A 15,223-nucleotide genomic window follows, 5' to 3' on the forward strand; every position below is an offset into this window, starting at 1 on the left:
CTGAGCAGTCAGGAGCAGAGAACTTCTTCCCTTCCCTCGTTGGGGGATGTAGGGTTGCTTTCTCCTGCCCAGCCAGCAATTTTTGCAGAGCCCGTAAAGATTTGGAGACATCTATCCTCAGTCTGCTCTGGTTGGATCTCAAACCTTCACACTGCAGGGATGATATAAAGGATGGGGCTGATGCAGGGTGACAGGGAATGAGGAAGAAGAAATGAAGTTCTCATAAACTTTTTCTTGAGGAAATAGCAGCTAAGAGAAACTGATCATGACATGAATATGGCAGTTCATATGACCAAGAAAACAAATGCGAGCTGGTGTAACAACAGGATGGTGTTTTAAATGACAAACCAAGACTGGTTTTTTGCTGTACTAATGCAAGAGTTTTACTAAAGCTAAAAACTAGAACTTTGGGTTTTTAATTGCAACCTTTACTTAAAAGACTTAAATTTCTGAAATGTTATGATTGTAGACTTTAAATGTAGTTATCACTTGTAGGTTTACAGGTTCTAGTATTTAAAAAAATGAGAAAGCCATCCTGCTTTTTCTAATGGATATCATCAGAGTCAAAAAGTTGGCACTTCTTAGTACAATTAAGACCCTAGAGAGTACGTATTTAATGACTTGCCTCCTTTGAATAGTTGGATCTACTTACAAGAATTACACATGTTTTTGTTCCAGATCACTCTGTTTCCCAACCAATTATGGTTCAGAGAAGACCTGGTCAGGGGTTTCATGTGAATAGTGAAGTCAACTCAGTGCTTTCACCACGGTCAGAGAGTGGAGGACTTGGAGTTAGCATGGTGGAGTATGTGTTGAGCTCATCTCCTGGAGATTCCTGCCTAAGGAAAGGAGGATTTGTAAGTGTGCCTGATTCTGACATTTGAGTTCCCATTATGTTACTTTCTCCATTTGCTGCTTGGTTGTTCGGTTTGTTAATCCATTCCTAAAGGCAGGTGTTTCTTCTGTCTTTTTTGTTTGCTCTTAGTTTAGCTATCTCTCTTAAAACGGGTAGGCTAGCAGTTTAACTGTTGTTCTTGACTTAGGGGGTGCAGTGTGGGAGATGGGTGTAAAGGATATGAAGGTTGCTGACATTCCCTGGTTCTTCAGATAAGCACATTGGCAGTAACACCCCATCTAAGCTTGTCATTGGAAAAGTATGCAAATACACCTGTGGTTTTTGAATGAGCGTGTGGCTGCTTTGTTGCTGGCTAAGAATAAAAAGCTCCATGTAATGATGCTAAAAATGTAATGTAGTTACAAAAGCCACTCCAGCTGGAGAATGCTTTCAAGGGCATATCATTTCCTATGGAGAAATGGCATTAGTTGCTGTGCTTTGTGGGGTGGGGAAGGGAGCACAGTTGCTGGTGCCTTGAATCTAAGGCTATGTCGTGAGAAAGGCATAATCAAGCCCCATCCCTGTAGTGGGGAGAAAGGGGCTGCATCTTGGCTTTGCCTCATTGGCCAAGTGCTGGATCAGGAATTGTCAAAATGCATAAAAGCAGAGTAGGTTTGTTACTGTTAGACTGCTGTGCTCGTTTCTTCAGGGAGCTGATTTGTGGTTTCTTTCATCCATCCTCTTATTTTTGTCCCTTATTAGTGGGTACCTGATAACCTTGTTGAACCCTGAGCCTAAGAAAGATGATTTTTGAGAAATGAACATTCAGTGGAAAAACCAATTTATCACCTGAATTGGTGGTTGAGAGAGGTGTTGGCTCCACAACATTGACAGTCAGGGTGCCAGTTCTGAAACGGAGGGTCTCACTGGTGAATATCACATTGTAGTGGTGAGAATTGGGCTCCAAATTTGTATTTATAATTGGCATTTCCAAGCCTGCTCTTTAATATTTAGAAAGCATGATTTTATTTACTTTAAGAAAAAGCATCAGAAGATGATTGTTTTAAAAGCAATCTTTTTTTTTTTTTTCTAAAATAAAGGGAGGCAAAAAAAATCCCTCCCTCCAATTAGAATGGAAAAATTATTTAGTTCATATAGGGTTCAAATGCCCTGTTACATACAGAATACTTTTCCCTCAAATGAAGTGGAAGACAGTGTTTGAATGGCTGTCTGTGTGACAGCACCAAAGCTGTCTGATAAATATGTTTATATGCCCTTTGCTGTTTTTTTATCATAAATTATGTTGTTTTTCCTCTCCTTTTATTGTTCAAAACTCTGCCCCTGGCATAATCACCCTTTATTCTTCTCCCAAGTGGAACAAAATGCAGACATTAAGGGCAGAAATGCTGCAGATGTAATGCCACTCATAGAATGTTCAACAGAAGAGAAATCCTTTTTTCATTTTTTCCCTTCCTTCCACCCCCTACCCAACAACAAAAAAACCCAACAAAAAACCAAACGTGCTTTAGGATTACGTGAACCAGTGACTGAGCTAGTGAGTGCTCTTAAATGAGCTGTACCTTGGAATTCACTGTGAAAATCATATTAATGCCAACCAAAACCAAGGTGGATCCTGTTCTGCTCAAATACATGCACTTGTCCAGTCAATTGCTGCGCCTTTGACATTAGACTGCATTTCAGAGAGGTGCTTATTCAGCTTGTACCCCTTCAGTACCTGCTGTCATATCTGAAAGTTCCTGAGTTATTTTTGAAACGCCTAAGTCCCATCTAGAAAGAGTATTTGAATAAGTATTCTCTGAAATTACTTTGGGGTGGGATTTTTAGAGCTTATGGAAGCAGACGCCGAGTTACTGAATGGGAGAAACTGAATAGATAGAAATAGATAGAAAAACCTGTGTTGGAAGATTGACAGTTCCCTTATTTCTTTGATTATGATTGACTGTTTTGCTTTTTTACATTTTTATTTGTAAGAACTAATGTTTACAAGTGACTGACTTTATTGTGACGTGTTTCTTTGATTTGTTACCATCTCAGAATGAAAGTAAAATTGATCTGAAAACTAAGCTTATTAAAATAATGTCTCTTTTGCCTAGGGGCCAAGGGATGCAGAGAATGATGAGAATGACAAAGGGGATAAGAAAAATAAGGGCACATTTGATGGCGATAAATTAGGAGATCTGAAGGAGGAGGGGGATGTGATGGATAAAACAAATGGTTTGCCTGTGCAGAATGGAATCGACGCAGATGTCAAAGACTTCAGGTATGTGCACCATTAGTTAATAATTAATCAGTGTCATACTGTTGTAGTTTAACCCCAGCAGACAACTAAGCCCCACACAGCCGCTCACTCACCCCTCCTGATGGGATGGGGGACTGAACTGGAGGAGTAAAAGTGAGAAAACTCTTGGGTTGCGATAAAGACAGTTTAATAGGTAAAGGAAAAGCTGCACATGCAAGCAAAGCAAAACAAGGCATTTGCCGCTTCCCATCAGCAGGCAGGTGTTCTGCCATTTCCAGAAGAGCAGGGCTCCATCATGCATAATAGTGACTTGGGAAGACAAAACGCCATCACTCAGAACGTGTGTGTCCCCCTTCCTTCTTCTTCCCCCAGCTTTATATGCTGAGCATGACATGGTAAAGTCTGGAATATCCCTTGGGTCAGCTGTCCCTGCTGTGCCCCCTCATGATTTCTTGTGCCCTCCCAGCCTGCTTGCTAGTGGGGTGGAGTGGGGTGAAAGGCAGAAGAGGCCTTGATTCTGTGTAAGCACTGGTCAGCAATAATGAAAACATCCCTGAATTATCCACACTGTTTCCAGCACAGATCCAAAACCTAGCCCCATACTGGCTACTGTGAACAAAATTAACTGTTTCCCAGCCAAAATCAGTACACACACAACGCTTTTTGAAAGCTAGTTTCTGTGCTGTAGTGAAAAAGCCTTTAACTCATTGAAAAGTGTCATAAGGACATTATATTATACACAGGGAAGCACTGTGAGAAGGTGGAGGATAACATCTGCTGGCTCTCCTCTGTGCAAACCTAGTTCTGTATATTGTAATCTTGTTTCATTTTCACACCTGTTTCTGATTACTCTCTGTGGGGTTCCTATGGAAATACCTAACTGAAGATGTTGGCTCTGCTTGTGTACTAGTCTAAATTATAGTTGGGGTTTTGACTTGTTCCTTGTAGCTCTCAAGAGATTGAAGCCTTCTGAAATTGCGGCTATTGATGTAATCGATGCATTTGTATTTCTTGCAAGCTTACCTACTTGCTGTGCCTTGTGTTGACACATAGGAAAACTGTAAACGCAAACGAGATGTGCTGAGGTGCATACTGCTAGCCCTTGCATGGAGATCAGCCGTTTCCCACTCGAGTCCAATGCTTATGTTGGGTAATTAGGAAACCATGGCAGCTACTTTAGGAAAGTTTGAAGTGTGATACCGTGCCAGAGGATCACGTGATTAATAATCACCAAATAGCTTTATGAAAAAATAATTTTGGCATTTCTGAAATCCTGTCTCATTATGACTGACTGTCTCAATTGAGGAGAAAGAGACTGAATTTTTTTACACTTGTACTGTAACAGGTCTTGGAGGCAGGGGGACTGGGGGTTTTATGGGTGGTTTTTTTGTTTTTTAAATACATTAATTGTTCTGTAGAATCCATTTAGGGAACTGTTTCAGACGATCTTTTTCTTTTTTTCCCTCTTTATCACAACATCTACAAGCAGTTCTGGTGAGTACTAGTGTCTGTTGCTGTTAATCAATGCTGTGTGACATAGCATTAAATGGATGTGCTTAGTGATGAGTGTCTTTTCTTTCTGCGTAGCCGTACACCTGGTAATTGCCAGAACTCTGCTAGTGAAGTCGATCTTCTGGGTCCAAACCAGAATGGATCAGAGGGCTTAGCCCAGCTGGCAAGTACTAATGGTGCCAAGCCAGTGGAGGATTTCTCCAATATTGAGTCCCAGAGTGTCCCTCTGGATCCCATGGAGCATGTTGGCATGGAGCCTCTTCAGTTTGATTATTCTGGAACTCAAGTACCTGTGGACTCGGCTGCAGCCACTGTGGGGCTCTTCGATTACAATTCCCAACAGCAGGTAAAGTGTTGGCCGTTGGTCCTACCCTACCACTACAGTCTCTCCCATAGAGTCGTCATGGGGTTTGCACGAGCTCAGGCTCTTGTCTTGGGGAGAGGGACGGAGAAGACTTGGAATGGTTTCTTCATCCCTGTGCTATCCGTAGTGCCACATGTGTCCTCCTAGGGAGCTCGAGGCAGGACATCTACTGAACGTGGCCATCTATACAGCAGTCGTGAGGACCTGTAATAAAAAGCCGTTATCAGCAGCACTTTTCTGTGTATTAATTACTTTTGTCTTGGGTAAGTTTGCACTGGACAAGAGTTTTAAATTAGTAAAACCATCTAAACAAGAAAACTCCCCACCCTTCAGCCCTTAAAGTGACTTAAAGGTCAAACAACTGTTCAGCCTCGCTGTTGCAGCCCTGCTTTGGAATTTCTGCAGTACCGAGCTGGAGCCTACTGAAGGAATAATGAGTTTAAACTGTCTTGCTCATACTTGAACATGGTTTAAAACCGAAGGTCAGAGTCCAGTACTACAAAACTTTTATCTCAGCCCAGCAAGTTTGTTTGACCTTTTCTCCCACGCAAACACCCAAGCTTCTCATCCTGGACAAGTAACTGAAGTCCTTGCTTTTTGCTGTTGGCTTCTCTTGAATGCTGGGCCTAGATCCCGCAATCGACTCATAATCCGCTCCTGTTCCTGCTAGTTTGGGTAATGATTGTAAACTTTTATTGGTTTCCTTTTGTAAGTGTGATGTCCCTCAAAGAAGAATAAAAATCTTTTGTTGCAGGAGATTGTGAGGTATATAACTAGCCCTGGGTTTCCTAGAATACCTGATCTTTTTTAACAAAATAGCCTGCTGGCACTGTACTGAGGAGAGACTGCTGCCACGTTTGTGTGAAAGGCCCACCTTCAGAAAGTTACCATAGTCTTAAAAGCAATGTAAATATCTATGTTACAGCTTAATCAGTTGTTCTATTACAAAGCATGTTTGGGAGGTTAATGCTGGAAAATTTTTTAATGATTAAAGTAAATAGCTGTTTAGTTCAAAAAGGAAAACTTAAAAGCTAGTTTCAAGTCTTTGTCCTACTCTGATGTAGGACCTTGAATGCAAAAATTACTTTCCAATGAAACTTGTGTATTTTTTTAAAACAGTATGTTAGAGCTAAATGAGTGAAATGCTTTTTGAAGAACTGTTAGATATGGGAAAATAACTGCAGGAATGTGAAGCCTGTAACTTGCAGTTTGTCAGTGTTTTCTGTTTAAATTCAGGCTCATTTACAAGTTGAAGTAGTTTTTATTTGTTTCTTCGGGTCTTTAAAAAATAGGATTTAAAATGTGGCAGTCTTTGTGCCTAGTCGGTGGAAAAAACAACTCTCGAAGGCTGAGCTGGAAGGCGTTCTGGTTCAGAAGTGCTTGCACTACGGTGCTCTGGCTGGCCCTTTAGATAGGTGGCTTTTATTCTTCTACATGGTGGTTTTTTTTCTTCGTTGTGTAGAGTAGATGGGTAATATCCACGTAGAGCTGATGTCACCTCCATGTAATCATGCTTAAAACTTTCTGCTGGGTTGCCTGTGAAGCTGAAGTTCTCTCTACTCTCTTTGAACTGTGAATTTTGGTGGGGAGCAGGAGGTTCTGGTGCTGTGAGCACAGCTGCCTGCCCACCCCATCTCTATGGCCCACTTAGCTCCCACCCAGGTCACGCTGAGAATAAGCAAGCCAGGCTATGTAATGAGGACTGTTATTTCAGCTTTGTTGCAATAGCAACTAAGACCTACAGTAAACGCAAGCAACAGGCTTTTGTAAGCAGAAGTGCTGTAGTAAAGGTAAGGATTCCTTCTTCCACCAAATGTGACCTCTCAGTGCACATTTGTGTAGCTGCAGTGTGTCTTGGCTCAGAGTTGTGCCCATTTTCTTAATATATGATACTCAGCAGCCAGTGTTTCTTGGTATTTGCAGTTATAGCCTATATGAAAGGAATCTGTCTTTCGGCAGTGTAGTTTTTTCCATCTTTTGTCAGATGGAAATATGTCCTGAACAAAAGGATCTCATCTGTAAAAGTGTCTTTCTCGGTCTGTTGGGAAGCGTCAATACTTTGAAGGGATTACAAGCAAGTACAGCTAAAAGCAATATTAGGAAGGGAAGGTCTTAACCACGTGTAATCGGATTAGAGAGGGCAGATGCTTATATTGCAGAAGAAACTGGTTTACAGAAATCTAATCTTACAGTGTTCCCATAACTGTATAATACAGTCTGCGATGTTGTGGTTTCTTGGAATTCCCTCAATGAACTCCCCCACGTGTTTTAAATGATGCTTCATTTTGTATACATGTGTGAGGGGAACATAGCCTTGCTTTTTGAAATGTCGAGTGATCCTACTGAACTCCTCTGAAACTGTGTCAGTAGTTTGTAGGTTTTCACTCTGAATGTCATTTCTAATAGGCTAAAATGCACCGTGTGTACTTTTTTTATAACTTCAGCCTCACTTTGTAAATCCTAGTTAATGTTCATGTTAAAGAGATTTCTTTTTTCCACTTACTGGAGACCACAATTTAATACTGATAGGTAGTTTTTTTGGAATATAGGTCTTCTGCTTGTCAGCAGATGGAGACAGTGCATTGAGGCTTTAATAACTCTTCCTAAATACATAGAGTTGATGATTCGCAGAGCTCATGTGGTGTAGGGGCTTATCTGGCTAAGTAAAGCCTGAAATTGTGATCGTTTCTGTTGGCTCTGCTTCCTTGTATATGCTACAGGCAGTATGAAATCTGTAGCTGCAAAAAGGTTTTAGCTGCTCACACTGAGTTTCTTCTGGGAGAGTCTAGAGTCTGGGTTTGCAGGCTGGCAGAAACTGTGATTTAAAGCAGGCAGAGGGAGAGGTCGCTGATTTCAGTTGCTGCCTGAGTGTGTGGCTTAGATACCAACGTTTATCTGACCCTTCTTTGGAAGGGAAGCTCCATAAAGATTTGAAAGGAGACATGCTGCAGGCGGAAGGAATCCAGCCCTTCCTTCTCCTTGCAACACAGTGTGAATGCAGAATGTTTGTGTGTAGGTTTAAAGAAGCTCAGGAGTATTGTCCGAGGAAGTAAGTGTCTCGAACTTGGAGCTGAATCTTTAGGTTTCTTTGACTTGAGGATGCAGACTTACTCTTAGTGGTTTTCTTGAGCAGATGAAAGGACCCAGCCACTCTGCTCCTTATTCCTCCCTACTGCAATACCAGTAACTTCAGGTAAAGGGGCATCTTTTCAATCTTCCTCTTTGAATCTTTAGGTAAACTTGTAACAGCTGCTGACAGCAGCCATTTGCAGAGCATTTTGAATGCTGTGGCTTGATTTGAGCAAAAGACAAATGCACAAAGCTGGTGTGAGGACTTGTATGTCTGGAAGTCAAATTTAGCAGCCGTCAGCTGTGCTCACAAGAAGGGGAGAGAGACAACAACAAAAAAAAAAACCAACCAGCAGCAGTCGGTGAAATACTTATACTTTGAGTAGTTGTGGATTCTTCTTTCTTTGCTTGGTTGGGTTTTTTTTTGCCAGTACTTCCACTTAAAAATGGATCAGTGAGATGCATTTGGGAGGTGTGGAAGTCATCACACAGGTAAACTGAGCACAAGAAAAGGTGTTTTCAGAGAAGATAAGTGCTTTTTTGCCCTTTAGACAGGCAACTAATAATCTAGCCACTTTCTCTGCTGTTTACCTTGGTGGAATGCATAGTAACAGACTGTAAAAACAGATCCCAGGGAAGCAAAAGTATATGAGGATTGAAGGTTTTGGTGAAGTGTTTGCAACTGAAGAAAGCTAAAATATTGGATTGCTGAACTCATACAAAAATAGATCACAAAACCACGGATGGCTGTTCTACATGTATGTACACCCAGGAGTGAAGCAGTTAAGAGGATATATTTTTTTTCCATAGCTGCTCATGCTGATCAGTGAATGAGATGTTGCTGGAGGCTCCTACAGAGCCAGTATCCCTCGGTCCGTTTTCTGTAGGTCATGTTGTCCATGATGTCCTTCTTTTTATAAATTAAAAGATGTCAGTAGATCATTTGATCCAGCTACTAATGACAGATGCTATGCTAACAGAGATTACACCCCTTAGAATTACTCAACTTTGTGTAAGCGTGAAGTTATTGTTGAATGACATGTTTGAAAAAAGGAGGTGGGGGGGAAGAAAGGTGGTTGTGTCTAAAGACTGCTAGGAGTGTTTTATGGCCCTTCTGATGTTAGGCCCAGGGAGGTTATAAAGTTAACTGAATTTGATCTGTTTCTCCCTAAGCAGCATTACAATACTCCTTGGATACCTGGAGGGGCCCCAGCATCTTAAGGGATGAGCAGTCTTTGGGGAAAACAGTTGCGACTAGGTTTTTGGCATGCAGAAGATCAATTCTGAATCCCCTAAGTACTGAGTTTCCACTGGGTACCGATCCCCCCCCCCCCTTTTTTTTTTTTTCCCCCCTCCTTCTGAACTTGTAAAAAGAGAAGAAAATAGAGGTAGACTATTGCACATCTCTTAGGATTTTCTGCCTAAAAACAGCACAGTTGCTCATCCTGCTTTCAGGAGGACCAACTCCAGTTTTTGCCTGTTAAAACCCCCCTCTAATTTTCTAAATGATTCCGTGCTTCTTCTTGATGGTTGTATATTTCTGCCAAAAATTTAGGCAGAATTATTATTGCCACTTCTGACAGCTGAAGTGGCTCACTTGTCTTGTCTGAAAGGAGGGCAGAGATAATAGGCATGAAAATTGTGTGTTTAAGCCTACTTTTCTCCAAGTGAGTGGAGAGAGAGAAAACATTTATCACAGCGGTTTGTGAAGTCATCCACACCTCAGAAATGATCACTTTTGGAAGTAATTGGGGGTGAACATTGCTTCTGGATAGTTTCAGAGTGGCTGTTCAGCTTGCATATTTTTAAATGTTTTAATTGGAGCTGAGTGATGGTCTGCTGATGGGTTGATTGAGGGAGTGTTTCATTTGGGTAGAGGCAGAGAAAGCTGGGGAAGTAGATTTTTAGTAAGGACCTAGATGAATGGGAAAAAAACCCCAACCAAACCCCTAAGCAAAAATACTAATACTAAAAAACTAATGTAATTGTGTGCTGCGCTTTTTTTTTTTTTTTTTTTTTTTAAATTATTGAGGATGACTGTTCTCAGTAATATTGCCCATTGCTCCCTGAGCCTGTAGTGAGGTGTAAGCTGGCAAACTTGTGCATGCTTGGGATGGCTTAACCAAATAGTCACCAGGTCTGGTTTCTGTCTCTAGTGAGAGAACAGCTTATGCTCCTTGCCTGGATTCATGTGGGAGATGCTGGAGATAGAAGGCTGGCAGGTAAAGGAAGCATTTGATCTGGGGGTTTGTGAGCTCCTGAGGCTGGCATCCCATCTGATGGTTCTTTAGATGGCTCTGAAGCCATTGCATCTTGCCATCTTCACTCCTGCACCTGACTCTGCAGCCACCCTGCCATCCTGCTTGCCACTTCAGACCGTCTGGGACGGTCACATGGATTGTCTGCTGGTGTAACTGTGATTTCCCTGTAGTCACTGTTGTTCAAGATCTGGAGGTGCTTGTGGTGGCTACTGGTGATCCACAGGCTGCAGGCAGGGGTTGTGTGTTTGAGGAGGAGCTGGGGAAAAAACGCCTTTCAGGCATTGCACAGAGAAAACCCTGGCTTTGGTTTAGCTGTACTTCAGAAATAAATTTCTTTTTTTCTTTCGGGTGGATTATCACAGGCAATTGATTTCAAAGGAGTTTGTTTTTTTGAATTCCTCTTGAAATATTTCCCTTTAAAGAGGAGTGTCTGTAGTTTTGAAAATAAATCTAGTGTAAAGGAATTGCTTTAAAAGGAAGTAAGAGAATGCTTTTTGTGCATGAGTAAAGGACCATGTTTGTGCTTTTTTGTCCTTTCAGTTGTTCCAAAGACCAAATGCGCTTGCTGTTCAACAGCTAACAGCAGCACAGCAGCAGCAGTATGCGTTGGCAGCTGCCCATCAGCCTCACATAGGTAAGTCTTGCCTTTAATACATTACATTTTACTAGACTTTTGCTAATCCTCAGAGTATATTGGAAAAAATACCAGTGAAAAAAGATGGGTACGTTTTAGAGAATCCTAAATATGCTTTTGCAACTGGTAATCAACACACAAACAGCAGTATATTGCTTGAAGATTTACTTGAAAAATTCTGGAGGTATCTCTTGCACACTTTGAAAGCTCTAGAGCATTAATGTCTGGCAGGAGTGATACTCTTACCCTTGCTGAGAGTGCTGTTCAGTAATGAGAGCATTTTGAAGTACTTGTTCTGAGTGACGTGTGAAGTGAGGGGAAAAATGCACAATTCAGTATACATCTGAATGTGCTTCCTGTGGCTCAGCTGCCTGGGATCTGACTTGAAGTAAAAGATACATTTTATGCAAACACATGATTAATATTATTAAGAGTATAGATTAAGTGGGAAGAAAGCACTTCCTGTGCATAGAAAAACAGAACTGTAGAAGGGCTACTCATGTATGATTAGAGTTAAACTGTCTTAGGGTTAAATATTTTTAGCACAATAAGCAATTTAAGTGGTAGTTCTGCCTACCTGAAAGCCCAATACAAATTTGTTGGGACTCTCCCACCTCTGTGCCGTGTGTACTTACTGGAGTTCAGGGAGAGACCTGAATTAGAATTATTTAGCTTTTTAACTTACTCCACCTTCACCTCCCCTCCACGCCCCTCTCCCGCCCACCTGTAATCTCTCTAATGATTAAACTGTTTCCTTGCAGAGGGAGGTGATGCCTACACGGCAGTGATAGTTCCCTCCAATGTTGCCTGTACACTCCTGAGCTCCTTCCAAACCAATTAATTGAAGTACTGTTATTGTGTAGTGGGCATGGAATTCAGAAAGTAGAGTAGATTGGTTCTTGATCAACTTGCTACAGAAAATAAGAGTAGTAACAAGCAATTACATAACATTAATATCTAGCTGACGTTTAGTCACCTAAACAGTGAGAGTGTGTCCATGCTGCGGAGATACCTGAGCAAGTATGGATGTTGTATATAGGGTATTTTGCCACTTCAGCTTTCCTTGTGGGGCATTTCGTCCTTGGAATTAGGTTTCTTTTATGTAAACTATATCTTCTATATGTTGTTCTGTTAAGGCTCTGGGAAACACAGTGGTTGCTTACTCATTATAGAAAACAACCTGTAAAAAGCTTGAAAATACTAAAGCAACCTGAGTTTTTGTGTTCATCAGCTGGGTAGCCAGAGGGGTTTTGGTAGGGCTTGAGTTCTAGTTAAGTTTGTTTTTACTGACAGGTATGTTTTCAGCAGGTTTAGCTCCTGCTGCCTTTGTCCCCAATCCGTACATCATCAGTGCTGCTCCACCAGGAACAGATCCGTATGCAGCTGGACTTGCAGCAGCTGCGACATTAGGTGAGATACTTCAGTTGTCTGTGTATTTGTGACCATTTTCTGTACCAAAACTGCTCTTGAGTCTGATTGTGAAAATTAAATACTAGCACGTTGTACTTTCTGTGGAGAGGTAATTGTATATCAGTGAGTTGAAACAGAATTTTCTTGGAAACCCTATTTTCTGTAGATTAAATGTGATAATTCTTGTGTAACAGTTGCTATGGGCTCTATCTTTGTTGAGGATAAACAAACAGAGCAAATCTGAAATGGAACACTTGCAGACATAAATGTTGCTACATGTTTGGGGTTTCTTGGTAATTGACAGTAGAGAGAGATACCTTTTAAAATATACTTACTAAATGCTAGGAAGATGGAGGATGTATTTTCCTGCCAGGAAGGTTGTATCTCGTTGCTGTTTAGCTTGATTTACTGTAGTGCCTCCTGCAAATGAGATTATTTTTTTTTCCCTTTTGCAAGAGTCTGTTAAGAATTTATGCTTTTTAGGTTCTCTAGGGGAAAACATCCCTTATCTGCTGTGAGGCTTATACTATGAATATGCAGTTTTCCAGATGGCAAGCAAAGATGGTGGCACTTGTCTTCATGCAAGATCTTTCTCCCAAACGTTTGCGTATCAGTTTCCAAATTCTTTCCAACTGTCATAGCCAAAATTGTTGTATGTTGAGATGACAGCTCGGCAAAACAGCTTATCAAACAGTGTGAAGAACACATTGTACGTTGAACTTTTGCTGCATATGCCATAAAGTTCTTGCCTAAGCATTGAGGACAAAAGAAGAATGTACTTTCAGAAGAACATTTTTATAACCATGCTTTGCTTTCCTTGAGCCACTGGGAGAGGAAACCTTCTACACTTTAAAAACTGCTAAGTTCAGAGTAGTGGTGATTTTTAATGGAGCCTGCACACTTTTACTGTGTTCTGTTTGCAACTTGTATGCTCACTGCAGATCTCTTCCACTGTGGGATAGCTTGTACCAAATCAAAACCATAAAATGTTGGGTTTACATGAATATAGTGCGCTGCCAAACAGCCTTGTGGTTTGGTACGTGACTTTTCAGCGTATTTAACAGCTCTTATGCAACCACTGCTTAGCTTTTAAGCTTTGAGGCCAGCATCAGGTCAAGCTCTAAAACGGGATTTCAGCAACTGTTACCCAGTTGGATGGTATTTTTAATGGATCATATGGATGTATGTAAAGAATCAAGATTATAAGGTGGAAATGTGGGCTTTGGACTTCTTGGCTGCTGTAAATTTTATATGCAGATTGCATAACAATGCAAGATTTTTAGGTAACAACATGTTGTTGGCAAACAAGTGAAACTGTGATTAAATGGAAGAAAGCCAAGAGCTAGGGTACAAGGATATTTCTAACAGTCCAGGAGTTTATGAACTATCATGTGATGCTGAATGTGTGGTAGTGAATGAATGACGTGAACTCTTGGTGGCAAATGTAAAGTAGGAAGCTTGTCAGGACGTAGCGGGGAAGAAGTACTAGAACACAAGCAGTTCCAGTTCCAGTCAGAAGAGGTGCTTTGTAACTGATTACTATAAAAAGAGGATTGTGGTTGGCCTTTTTGCATCACCTTAGTGCTGCTAAAGCTAGTGCTCAGTCTTAAGTATTGCGCTGAAGTTCAGGGGAGCAGGAGGTCAGCATCTTGATTTCACAGAAGCACCACATGTAACTGCTGCCAGATTTCTAGGAAACAGTAAAAGTGTTTGCAACAGCTTCCCCCCTACCCACTCCCTTTTTCTCAGCAGCACTGAAGCTGCAACTGCCTGAATATCTGATCAGGGCCTTACAAATTTGAACTAGGAAATAACATACCCCAGGATACCTAAAGCATCCCAAAACTTGGCATCAGGATCTCCATTTGAATAGTTTTAAAACTTTCATTCTTGAAAGCAAAACAAAACAATTATAATGCGCTGCAGTGTATAGTGTTACACCACTGAGAAATAAAAGTTACTTCATCCATCTCATTGGGCTTTGGACCCTAACAGCTAGAAATGGCAATGTGAGAAACTTCTGGTTGATGTTTGTTTTAGGAAAAGCATCTTTTATGTCTAGGCTGGAGCAGTTTTGAAAGGCTTTTCTCTGTAATGGCTGAGTGCAGGACTGAAGGGGTGAGGGACAATTTAGATGTTTAGAGTTATGTATAAAGTCAGAAGGCCTCTGTGATCCATATGGGAGTGTTAAATTGGAAGGACTTGGAGATGTTTATGAGATGGAAGAAATGAGTTTAGAGTTGTTGGTAGTTTACTGCTCACAGTTACTCTTAGAGCAGAGGGGAAACTTTTGTGTGTTTTATGGCAGAGATAATTCTGTCAGTTAAGATTCTGCCGTCATGGTAGCTTTTTCATGATTTTAAGACTGTCAGCCCTGTGATAATACTCTTTTCTTCCCAACAATAGTAGCATTTTAAAAAAATTTGAATGCAGAGGGAAGGGCTTCCTAGACTCAAGAAAAAAAATCACTTGTGTGTTTAAACTGTCTGGAAGATACTGCTGTCTTTAACAAGTGTTATGAAATTGCTTTCTGTCATTTGAGAAAGATGTTACTCAAAAAAAAAATAATCTTGCCTTTTGTAAGACAAGTTGGGAAATGTTGATTCCCTCTGAGGTGGTGTGTTACAGGTAGAAGTGTTTCTGTTCTTTGTAGAGAAGTGGATGCTGGAATAATCTGCATACATGAAAAACACAGTGCTCCTAGACTGAAGGTAGAGTCGGTTTGGATGTGTCTGCACTATGATTCTCAAGCTTGGGTTTCTTAGAAGCCTCATTCACTTGGTGCTGACCTGTGTCCCATGCAGAGCCAGCTCAGAGCTGGAGACAGGTATGGATGCATGCACATACCGCCTAGGACCGGGGTTCGGGGGAGCACGTA

The 15,223-nt window shown here is 41.2% G+C and overlaps 1 protein-coding gene across 15 annotated transcripts in view; it reads left to right on the plus strand.

Moving 5' to 3' along the window:
- The window catches only part of PUM1 (pumilio RNA binding family member 1), a 78,568-nt gene that overhangs the window by 33,951 nt on the left and 29,394 nt on the right, over positions 1-15,223 (plus strand). For 10 of the 15 annotated variants that reach the window (XM_037381907.1, XM_037381909.1, XM_037381919.1 and 7 more), the window contains 5 exons: positions 679-857; positions 2,950-3,116; positions 4,683-4,953; positions 10,842-10,935; positions 12,229-12,345. In XM_037381907.1, the coding sequence (XP_037237804.1) occupies positions 679-857; positions 2,950-3,116; positions 4,683-4,953; positions 10,842-10,935; positions 12,229-12,345 (828 nt within the window). The remainder of the gene's footprint in view (positions 1-678; positions 858-2,949; positions 3,117-4,682; positions 4,954-10,841; positions 10,936-12,228; positions 12,346-15,223) is intronic. The other 5 variants (XM_037381913.1, XM_037381917.1, XM_037381918.1 and 2 more) reach the window with 2 other exon arrangements.

This window comes from Falco rusticolus, chromosome 3 (genome assembly GCF_015220075.1).
Source record: "Falco rusticolus isolate bFalRus1 chromosome 3, bFalRus1.pri, whole genome shotgun sequence".
Lineage (NCBI taxonomy): Eukaryota > Metazoa > Chordata > Aves > Falconiformes > Falconidae > Falco > Falco rusticolus.